Here is a 12,057-nt window from a genome sequence, read left to right as displayed (position 1 = left end):
TCAAATGCTCATCATTCCCAGGAACCTAGGCCTGGTGATGGAGAAACCCCTGACATGCACACAGACCACAAAAAGTGGGGTCACAGGAGGCAGTGAGAAGTCCAGAAGTGCAAAGGGGCTTTCAAAGTAGCAGCATCAAGGACAGAAATATCCCTCACTGCCAATATGTTGGCATCCCACAGTAAATGGGAACTTTCTCACTGATTTATGGGACCAGGATTGAACTCTCTTTGTTTCCAATATATTTTAACATCCCAATCCACTTTAGTGCTATTTACACTACCAATGTTGAATATCAGAAGTATCATGCCCATGGTTTACTGTGGTTTTACCATAATCATGTCTTAAACCTGAAGGCCAATATATGGAAGCTGTAGAAAACTGATAATTTGTGAAATTTAGACCTTTGCTGCTAAAACATTAATAAACATAAAACAGGAAACTCCCTGCTGCCACCCCACAGGGGTTTATTGTATCTCAGTGCCTGTATCCTCACTCAAATTTATAGGTGGCTAAATTCTTACAGCTTGCTATGCAGAGGGGCAGCTACTGCAAATTCCAGGGTTATTTCACATTGCACTATTTAAGCACAATCCAAATCTGGATTGAATTGCAGACACTGCATGTCAAATGGGGGGATGTATCACTTACTGCTACTATATAACTCAAAATTCTTCAGGTCACTGCTCAGTTTTTAATCCCAAATTCTTCTCAAGGCTGTCTTGGGCTCTATCAATTTTTGCAGCTTAGAGAATTAAGAAAGGGCCACTTCAAAGGGACAGATCTTGATTTTAACCTATATTAATTTACATACATTACAACTGGAAATATCCTTTTGCCTTGCTGCTTTGTAAGTCCTGACATCTAATTATTTTATCAATGGAATAATTTTATAATCAATGGTCCAGATTCATGGGTAGTCTCTAACTGCTTTGCATGGCTCCACCAACATAAAGAAGCTGCAAACTTGATTAAAGTGAATGATTAAGCACTACCTGTTGCTGCTTTACCTCACCAGGGGTCTGCAAAGGATCTAGAACACACTGGTGAATGTGACCCCAAAGGTGCAGCCAGTCCCATTTATCAGCTGGCATATTTGTTATTATCTAAAGATGAACTTGCTCTAGAACAAATTAAAATGAATGAGCACCTTGCCAAGGTGCTATCAGGAGAACATGGTGAGCACAGTCTTAGCCCCTGCTTGGGCTTCGAGGGCTGTTTGGTCAGACTGGGCTGGCACTTCCAAGTGCTCTCTGCCTGAGCCCTGTGTGACACAAAAGGACACAGCCTGCCCCAGGAAAGAGCAGACCCAAGCCTCTCCATTAGCTCTTTCTGGGCTCTCTGTCCCTGTCTTCCTGCTCTGGGATGTTCTGTGCCAGCAGCATCCCCAGCCTGCACAGGTCCTGAGCACAGCTCATGCTGAGTGAAGGCAGAGGCAGCTTTGCTTTCAGCTTGCTTTCTTCCTTTTCCTCCCAGGCCTCCGTGTGGGCACAGGGCAGGACAGGATCTCACTGTTCTACTGCCACAGTGCAAAGGCAGGGCACGTTTGCAACCCAAACATCTTGTCAGTGAGCCCTTGTATGATACATTTTAAACATCTGTACCTGCAAAAGTTAAACACACACTTTTACGCAACACCAGCGGCTTCACATACACAAAACAATGCTTTGCCTCAAACCTTCAGCTCTTTAATCCAGGACAACCAGCTCTGACTCTTTTCTTTTCCATCTCATTTAAATCTCTCTGCTACAGACTCTGTGACAGTTTCTGTGGCATGTCAGGAGCCCATCTGCCAGCTGACATGCTGCAGCACTAATATATATTGGCATTCAGTTATCCCTACATGGTGTGCACCCTCATTTGTGCACAAGTGGGTAATTGGTGGCACAGGTTGGATTATTTAGCATCCTTCTTCAGGACAAAATGCAAAGCCACTCTGAGATATGCTCAGGAATAGACTTCCATTAACACCTTCTCTGCATGCACATATGTGTTCAAATGCATGCTCAGGCCAGGATATTTCAGGGAGCATTAAATTAAGGTTGTATTATTAAACAAGAAAAAACCATCCCACTCTCCAATCCTAGCAACCTCTTCAGGCATCGAGGCACCAAAATGCCACTGCAGACACCAGAAATCAGAGGCCTTGCGTATGTCTACTGACTCCTCACTTCTGCAATGACCCCTGACTAATGGAAACAAGCACTGGCAAAATTAAAGGAGCACTGAACAATTCAAAAGGCAAATAAGAATGGTCAGGAAAGAGGGTGAGAATGTATCTCTGTGCTGAATGCTTTCCTCTTCCCTCCCCAGGCAGGTAAGGAGAGGAGCACAGCATATTTTTTGAGGGTTATCTCAAATTTAATGATAGCTTTGCGGCTTGCATTCAAAAAGTCTGATTCTAACCATGATGACATCAATTTCCCCCAGAGTGACAGCATCACACTCAAGAATGTTACTCCTGATTTACACCAGTGTGAATAAAATGAAAATCAGGCCCTAGGCTTTTTAGTTTAGAAGACAGCATGTGGCAGCAGAACAAATTTTCAGGTTCCAAAGGCAACCTGCAAATCCCTCAAAACTGAATTATTTGTATCCCCAATCAGTGTTTTTACAGCTCATTTCTAGTGCTTTAATCCCAGGGAACAATAATTTTGCTTCAGCCTCCCGTTCTTCCTTTCCCTACACACACTTCTGAAGTGAACTAGAGGCCAGATTCTGCACTGACTCATGTTTCCTGCAAAACCTAATGATTTCACACACAGCCTTCAAAAGGCAGAAATCATGGAAGGCAGGCACTCCCAAGCCTCTGATGCAGCTTCTTCTGCCTTTCAAATCATGATCTGCTTGTACCACACTTGCAGTAGCCAGTGAGGGAAGGAGGATGTGCAGCATACTTGGTTCCTAAAGGAGAGGTGTCGCACGGGGTCCTCAGCTGCCAGTGAGATGCTGCTGAGCAAGATGAAAAATAGGATCAGGTTGGTGAAAATGTTATCATTAACGATTCGATGGCAGTGGACACGAAACCTGCAAGAGAGAGGAGAGGAGAGGCACAACTTTATCTCTCAAAGAATAGCAAGACCTGGGAAACATTTCCCCCCTCCTCCTCTGCCAGCAGGACTGGAGGATTGCCCTGCAGAGCTTCTTCCCCCTGCCCCAGCACAGGGACAACGTGTGCAGGGCAATGCTGGCTCTCCACACAGGACTCACACTCCATGTGTTTGAATGGAGAACAATCCCTCCCTCCTGACAGAGCTTTTTGTGATTTCCATGTGGTCTGAAACCTGCCAGCCCAGATTATATCCCTTGCTTTCATTTATGGAACCATTCCTGATTCATTCAGGAGGAAAGCAGCAGAAACAGGCTTTAGGGAGCCAGTGTCTTTCTGAGCTGGGACTGGAGCGTCACTTAACAGGAGCTGGGAGGGATCTACCTTGCTAACAGAGTACAGGCCTGGCCAGATGGATACAGGGCAGCAAATGACTTCTGAGAGACATCATGCCATGCAGGTTGTATGCTAAACATAGGCCCACTTGGTGCTTTAGTGGGAAACTAGAAGGTAAAGAAGGAGCAGTCTCCCATCAAACTTGCTTACTGGAGACCATGACACCACTTTCCATATATTGGTAGCAGGATGTGAGGAGTTAAACCCCATAATAGCTGTGTGCATAATTCTACAGGCACTTCATTAATTTATTTAGCTCTGCTCTTGGCTGTTAGGGCTCCAAGTCCCTATTACAGCAATTTTACAGATGACTGCAGGGGTTAATTTAGTTCTAGAAATGACAGGGGGTGGGTGGCAAAGCTAGCATTACAGTCCATGAGCCCCAGTCATCCTCAGTCCCTCCCTGTTACACATACCCAAGGAGGAGTGGCACAAGCTCTGCTGGGACAAAAATGGCTCTGAATTCAGTGGTGCAGGAACAGCCCTGCCTTCCTCTGGGGCTGTTTGAAGGCTGAGTCCTTAGGAGGGACACTGGAATACGTGGTGCTGCACAGACCATTGGGCAGTGAGCTCACTGCTGTACCCTTGCAAAGACAAACTCACCTGTCCTAACAGCCCTCCACCCACAGGTCCTGCACATCTTTTTTGGAATAGCAGGTGTGACAACATGAGGCTGCATTGCAGGAGCCCATGGGTGAAGTGTGAGAGAACTATCCTCCCTAGGCTCCTCTCAGAGCTATGGACTCTCCTTCCCCTCTCATTTCTTCCTTCATTCTTGAAGTGCAGCAATGAGCAGAGACACATGAACTCCCTGCTGGGAGTGGATTTTGGGCAACCCTTAGGACAGGAAGCTGCTACCTCACTCTTGATTGATTGCATGATGGCTCTCCTGCAGTTTGGACCTGAGTGTGTCAGGAAATTCCAATTACTGACTCGCCTCTGTGTCCCTTATTTCTGAAGCTTTCATGATTTGTGTCTTCAATCAGCCTTGCATGTGCAATGAACTCCCATTTTATATTTTCACTGCCCACAGATGTGGTTTCACAGGATTTCATGCCTTAAAGGAGAGGCGGGTCAAAGGATGCCTCAGGTGTGAACTGCTGAGAGGAAGCTCTGCACCTCATAACTTTTGGGGCCCAATATGAAAGGGGTACCGGCTCTTCACCTCCTTCTCCTGGCTAACCAATCTCTTAAGTACCTGTTGTTAGGACTGAAGATGAAAAAAGCACTAGCATCAGGCATGGGCACAGCCTTTTCCTTGAGGTGCAGCTCAGACATTGGGCGAGGTCGAGGGCCGACTGGCATCTCCGGTTCTTCCTCATCTTCCTCTGCTGCAAGAAGCATTTTTGTCTTTTATTGCAAAGCACAACCCATTCCAAAGTGCTGAGGCATTTGTCTCTGTCATAACTAGAGCTAAAAACCATTAAAATAGGATGCTGAAGCCTTGAGTTTCCTTGCCCTTCCTTCCTTTGAGGCAGTGCCCTTTACCCAGTGCTCACCCTGGCAGACATTGGTCTCGTCTCTCTGTAAAACCATTAGTGCTGGTAAACCTACAACATTCTCACAACACTCTCCTCAGATGCCTCACAGTTCTTTCTGCAAAAAACAAACAGAAAGGTTTGCTTTCTATGGCTTTTTGAAGGTTTGTCTTCTAATGGCTCATTTGAATCTTCCTTGCTGAGGTCTAGATCCATTATTTGTTTTCTTATTTTCCATGGACACAGAAAATTAAAAATTGCCTTCCTCTTGCAGAAAGCTTTTGCTTGCTTGAGGACCACTATTGTGCCTCTGGGAGAATATCTGGCTCCTAAAGCAAAACAGCAGCAGCCTTTCCTGAGGTGCTGTGTTCCCCAGGTCTCTGATCACTATTGCTACTTGCTTCCAGATTGTCTGCAGGATTAACCTGCAGTTGAGGTTTTACTGCTTCAGAGGAAAGCTAGATTACTTCTTATATCTTGTGATATTATCTTCCTGTTAGATGTCCTTCATGGAGACTTTTCATTATACTTTGGCATTAATTTGCCATCAGTGTCAGATATGCACAAAGCACAGATTATTTACCACAGAGCAGCAATCTGGCCTGTCACTCCCCTCTCTGCATTTCTGCTGCTGACTATTCCCAAAAGTGGCACTTAGACCTCATCCTTACTGAAGGGCATATTTTTTTCTTTTGGCCATTCCTTCAGTTTATCACGATTGTTTTTCTTCTATTTGTGAGCATCTCCATGGAGCTGCTACTACATCTGGAGCTGTGTCTGGATGAGCACATGTATGCCCCAGAACAAACAGTGAGCACATGCACATTGACTTACACGGATCAGAAATTCTTAAAATTGTCCCCTTTTATAATTTAGTGGGGGAGAAGGCCAGAAAGATGGGAATGAGGCTGAGACTCTTGAACCTCTGTCATCTCCAGGCAGATCAGTGAGCACCCTCAAGATAGAAAATGCAGAGATGAAGGCTAAGTGGTACCTGAAAGAGAAGCTTTTGCCTTTGAGGATTTCTTCTACCTGCTGAAGGCAGATGCTGTTTTGTAAATGACATGATAGGATTTTGCTGTTTTAAAGATCTCAATCCTCTCACTTAATCAGCAAGACAGGAAAAAATCTTTAAGAAAGGAGACATGTTAGATACAACTGATTCATCTTCCAGGCACTGCAAAGGAGCATAGTCTAATTAAAAGGTTCATCTTGAGTCCATAAAGGGAGATAAGCTCCAGGAATGGTGTTCCTTTAGGGTGAGATACTGTACTTGATCTGGTTACAGGACACATCAGAAAGAACAGATGAATCAGCACAGATCCTGATCTAGATATCAGAGAGAGGAGAAAAGTGCCCTTTTTGAAAGCATGCCATTATTACATGTAAATAGGATTCTTTCTTTACACTTCCAGTTCCAAGGGTTCAGCTCGAATTCGCTTGATAGATCTTTGCATAAATGTTTGAGCTGGTACATAGAGTTTGTACTTTTTAAGTCAGTCTATTTTTTAACAGCTCCATTTTATGTGTAATATACTTCATAATACTCTTTCTACAGGCTTTATTAGTTAAAGAAGCATCTTTCAGAAGTACTTTTTTACAGAGGACTTGTAAAATAGGTGTTAAGGTTAATGTGCAGGTTTATGTAATATAACCATACTTTGCACGTGTACCTTTTATCTACAGGTTTCAGAGGAGGCTGACAAAGAGTGAGGTAAGCAAATTCTTCTTGAACAGGCCAGAAAACCAATGCTTGGGATCATGTGGGATATTTGAAACTCATACTTAAGAAGAGTATTCTGGGTCCCTGCTCTGCGCCTTCAATGTGAGATCATTCTTCTTTTATTACTCAAAGGAATGCTTAAAATACACTTTTAAATGGGCATGGAGCATTGCCTGTGGAAAATAGACCCTCAGCAGAAGGATCAGCCCCATGAAGACCATAAAGAACATTGTTCCTCTCCTCTTTTTCTCATGGCTGCCATACAGCAAGAAGTATAGATTAATGACTCTGGGAACCAAATACTTTCAGATTGAAAAACACATTCAGTTCCTCAGCCATCGATAAAGAGCAATGTTCTACTTTTCACTTGGAGTCTAGGGCACAGAAGAAAGGAAACATTGAGGGCCAAATTCACAAAGAATAATGTGATTATGCCTCATCCCAGGTCACTGCCCATGCTATCTACCTCCATAGAGAAGCAGCACAGCTGCTCACATTTGTAGAAGCAAATGTTCTTTGGCTGTGGAGACAAGAACAAACAGGCTACAGTGCAGCATCAGTGAGAAATTCGATGATGTGGAGTTTTTTTTTTTACTGTACAAAGACCAGAACTCTCGTATAAGGACATTATTTTGCTTCAAGCTCCCATGAATCATCCCAAGCTTTTACCTTCATCTGACGTTCCGAATTCTTTGTCTATTTCTGTACTAGACTGCAAGGCTAGCTCCCTGTCTTCCTGTAATAAACATATCATCATAATAATCCTTGTAGTGTACACAAATCTCCGGGAGAACTAGTCTGTCCTTCCAAAAAAGAGACCAGGTGACCTGAGGAGCTGCACCCATTCTGGGGCTGAGGAGCAGCAATGTGCAGCAAGCAGAGTCAGGAGAGGCTATTGAGAAAACTGGTTTAAGGAGCAGAAACAAATCAGAGAATGACCAAGGTAGGTTAGGAAAGGACTATGTTGTTAGGAAAAACAAATGAAGTGAACAGTTCAAATGGTTTCTGAACACTGAATCTTCAGTCTTCACAAAGAAGTGATAAATAATTCAGGGAACAGGCCTGGTTAGAAATGGCATTGAGGCCATACAATGGCAAGTGAGCAAGATGGTGTCCCTTTGCATTTCTAATAGGAGACAGGAGAAGACCTGATAATCCATTTTAGATTTTTAGTTGTGTCGAAAGGTATGTTAAGACAGGGATTGGCACCCTGAGGCAGGCATTAAAAGTGTTTTCACTTGATTTTCTGCACTCTAATTCTATGCATGGCAAAAAAACCCAAAAAAGTAGATGTGGTGTTTTGCTCTATTTTTCATTCATAAGCTACTCTTTCTAAGCTGTCTACAGAAAGTAAATAAATCCCAATTCTATTAGCAGTAGACTTAAAATTGACATTCAGATGACTGTTATTTCACTTGAAAAAAATGTAATTTTCTGCAAATCCAAACCAGCTGAGAAACAGAAACAAAACTGTATCAAACTGTTTTAATTTGTGCTTCTTACTAAAGACTCCCACAAACCCTGTAGCAGCTGGGGATGTGTCCAATAAGTGCCTGGGCCTACAGAGGTGATGGAAAGATGAAATCCAGAGTGACCTGCCTCAGGCAGTGTTAAAATAGTATTGCACAAAGTTAGAACCACAGTCTACTCCTGATAAATTTGCTATAAATATGGAAGAATACAAGTACAGCATATGTGAGGACTTCTTGTTCTGAATATCAAATGCAATGAACAGCTTTCCATTTTGCTTGTCTGAAGCTCTTGTCCATTTACTCAAAATGAACTCTTGTGTTCTTTTTTACCCTATCAAATCAACCTATTATCAGACATTTATTTATTAGGAATCATGGAATAGAAGAGAAAGTGTTCTATAGCCTATTATAGCCTGTTACATAATCACAGAAACACAGAAGAGGAGAGCAGGGAAGGATACAAAACGCCCTCTGGTTCATGCCTCTGCCAAGCCAGGTTCAATTAATTATTACATCTAAGCCTTTTCTGGGAGACATTTTTCTGACCTGTCCTTAACAACATTCAGTGGTACTGGGCTTCCACAACCATCTCTGTGAACTTTTACATCCTCACCATCAGAAAATTCTCTCTGCTGTGAATCCTATTAAATCTGTTGCTTCATAATGGACATAATTCTCCTCCTATCTTTAGAAGTTTTTTATGAATTTGGAGATGTTTCCCCTGCCTTTCCTAAGTCAAATGAGCAAATTTTATCCAATCTTAGTTCTTGCTACCTACTAGCATTGTTTTCACCATTCTCTTCTATATTCCTTCTAATTCAGCCCCACTTCTCTTAACCAGAGCACCCAAAAAGTGACATGATATTCCAGATTCCAGAGATCTTATCAATGATGAGCACAATAAAACAATTGCTTTGCTCTGATTAGCTTCCATTGACCAGTGAAAACAAACCTATAACTGGACAAAAGGCTCATTCTTTCTCTGTGTTATAAATCTCACTACTTGCATTTCAAAGACAGCAAACTGTTGCTGACACCTGTTGAGCTTTGATCATAAGATTCAGATCCTTTTCTCAAGGACTGTTACCTAACTAGCTGTCACCTAAGATCCTTTATTTGTGAATTGTTTATTCCTGTCTATGCGTAGAGCCTGGCACTTTCAATTTTATTTAGACCATTTATCCAGGACCTCAGGAGCTCTTTGAATTCTAATGCTGCCCTCCAGCACGCTTCTTGTCCTTCCTAGCTTCATGTCATCTACAAATGTAATAAGCATATTGCCTCTTCCATCATTCAGGTCATTAACAATGAACTGAGCTGAACTCCAGACAGGCTTTTGGGCTGTACAAACTCACTTGGACTATCATGCCCTCCCCATGAAGGGTCTGATCATTTCTTTCACCATCATCTAGACCATATTTTCCTGGTCAGCTTATGAGAACTGGTCAGAAGCCTTAGCAAAGTTAAAGAATATGACATCTAGTTCTTTTCTCCCGTCTACAAGTGTTTTCAGCCCCTTTCAGAAGAGAGTAAGGGTGGCTTGATGTGATTTGCTCTTGGCAAATCTGTGTTGGCTGCTGATCATCTCCTTATCTTGTGGTCATATAGTTTAATCCTTTGTTCCAGCACTTTTCCAAGAATGGAAGTTGAACTGACTAGCTCCAATCCCTCCGCCGATTTGGTGTCTCTTGAACACTGCTTCAAGTTCTGAGATTTCTTCAACCAATCTTTCAAGTATCTGAGAATGAAGTTAATTAGGCCCACCTGGCTTGAAAACCAGCCTGACTAATGCTACAGCTTTTCTTGCACCTCTAGGCTGAGATCTTATGCCTTTAGAGTTATGCTGTGTCACATTGTCCTTTCTAATTAGAAAACAGTGCAAAAAAAGGCATTCAGCACTATTCCTTTAATGATTTTCTGTTGTGAGACTCCCCTGACCACTGAGTACTGATAAAGCACACTGAAAACAGTATCATATATATATTTTCAAGCAGGTTTTTATATGATTTGATTCTCTGTAAAGCGCTGTGTTTTCCAGTAAAGAGCTTGAAAGGGAACCAAATCAAATCAGACTGATCAGTATAGGGACTTCAAAGGGCCAAGTGCACACCTGTGCAAACACATGCAAGAACACCATCCTGTCCCATCATGAAAGCATTTCCAGCAGACCTGCTGCCACAATTTGGCTTTGTGTGCATTAGCACCTGGAGCTTTGTTGAGTGAGTGATACAAGGAAGGAGATGTGTACCTGGTGCTTCTGTTGTGGGATAAGGGCTCTTTTCTTCATTTTCATTGGGCTGATAATCATCCACGTTGATCTGACAGAAATGGAAGGAGAAGCATCAAAGCCTTTATCAGACAAGGCAGACAGTTTTCATTCCCTTAGAAACCCAAGCTGTTCATGCCATCTCTGCACAGAGCGTGCTGGCTGCCAGCAGATCTTACCTTGGTAGCAGGTGGGGACTCTCCATCAGCAGTGATCGATTTCAGCTCAATTTTCTCCTCCTTTGTCTCTTCCTCCACAGCTGTTTTTTCCATCTCCTGTTTCTTTTCGGGACTAGCAGTTCTAGCAATTTTAGAAGATAAAAAACAAAGAGTTACAAAGGTGGAAAGCTGCTTCCCTTTCAGGAACTTCATGTAGTACAGCACACACCATGAGAACAATCAGCTGGCTGGCATCTCCATTCTGAACTCAGCTTCCATACCAGTGGCTCCACCTGGTCCTCATCTGCAGGCAGAGGCTCTGATCTATTTTTATATATAGTGTCCCTTATTTTGTAGCTTTCTCGTTGGCATGTGTTTGTGAAAATGCATATTTTAGGTCTGTCAGCTGAGATCCCTTTGTTCACCCAAAGTCATGGACCATTTTCAACCCATATCTTGTGAGCTCCCAACTGGATTGTCTACAAAAGTTTTGCCCCTCACTGCACCCCTAGAGTGAGGGAAATCTGCTGAGCTGCATGCAGGATGAAGCAGAAAGAGCTGCACAGGAGATCCCCTCCAAGCAGCCTGGAAGACAGTGAACAGGAATAACCAGTAAGGAGAGGCTTCCCTGCTGTTGGCAGCTGGGAATAACAGAGAAGTTCCTCATCCAGCTTGTGCCCCTTAAGTGTCTGCAGAAACACGAAAAGAACTGGCAAGGGAAGAACAGCATGTGGCATCAAAAGAAAAAGAAGCTGCTAAATCTCATAGTGGGAATGGCAGAAAATATGCCTCGTGGCCCAAAGCAATCAGAAGATAGTAGGGAGATTCAAATGGGATTGACACCATTTCACACTCATTCTGTGCTGATGCTCTGAAAGCTCATCAGTAACCCAGACTTCCTTTCCCCTACTCACACCACTGCAACTGGGGAGGACTCCTAGCTCACACTTTCTTGTTGGAGTTCCTTTGCATAAAAATTTATATATGCATAACTCCAAATACAATTACATTAATCACATAAATAATCTATACACATACAGAAATTATATATATTACACACACACACATGTATGTATAGGCATCATATTCATATATATCCATGCTGTGTGTAATTACAGGAATGTGTGCAGACAGGTGTATGCAAATGGATTTACCTAGCTAGCTTTTTCCTTTCTTTTTCCTCTTCCTCCTCTTTCTGTGCAGATGTTAAACTCTCAGCATCAGCAAGGTTGTCCACAGCAATGGCCAAAAATACATTCAGCAGGATATCTGTTTGTGTGCTACTTAAAGAAAACAGGCTTTGAAAACTGCAGAAAAAGATTATACCAAAGGTTTCTTAATTGAAAATTTTTAGCAACCTGTCATCAGATCTCTTGAATTTTCCAAACTTCCTTTTCACACAACTGCATATCCATCATGCACAAACCTACACCTTCCTTCCACACAGATAACACACTTTGTGGGTTTTCAAAATTTCACAACAGAATGGCTGATGTAAAACAGCAGATTTACAGA

General features: G+C 42.7%; 1 protein-coding gene across 1 annotated transcript in view; it reads right to left on the bottom strand.

Annotated features, from left to right (window-relative positions):
- CACNA1C (calcium voltage-gated channel subunit alpha1 C) overlaps nt 1-12,057 on the bottom strand; it is a 456,585-nt gene that overhangs the window by 83,920 nt on the left and 360,608 nt on the right. The window contains exons 16-20 of the mRNA XM_041484502.1: nt 11,697-11,811; nt 10,564-10,684; nt 10,367-10,436; nt 4,644-4,776; nt 2,898-3,027 (exon numbers count right to left, since the gene is read on the bottom strand). Coding sequence (XP_041340436.1) covers nt 2,898-3,027; nt 4,644-4,776; nt 10,367-10,436; nt 10,564-10,684; nt 11,697-11,811 — 569 coding nt within the window. The remainder of the gene's footprint in view (nt 1-2,897; nt 3,028-4,643; nt 4,777-10,366; nt 10,437-10,563; nt 10,685-11,696; nt 11,812-12,057) is intronic.

This window comes from Pyrgilauda ruficollis, unplaced genomic scaffold (genome assembly GCF_017590135.1).
Source record: "Pyrgilauda ruficollis isolate IOZ18807 unplaced genomic scaffold, ASM1759013v1 scaffold66, whole genome shotgun sequence".
Lineage (NCBI taxonomy): Eukaryota > Metazoa > Chordata > Aves > Passeriformes > Passeridae > Pyrgilauda > Pyrgilauda ruficollis.
Note: the sequence above shows the minus strand (reverse complement) of the source record. Positions and strands in the feature narration are given on the sequence as shown.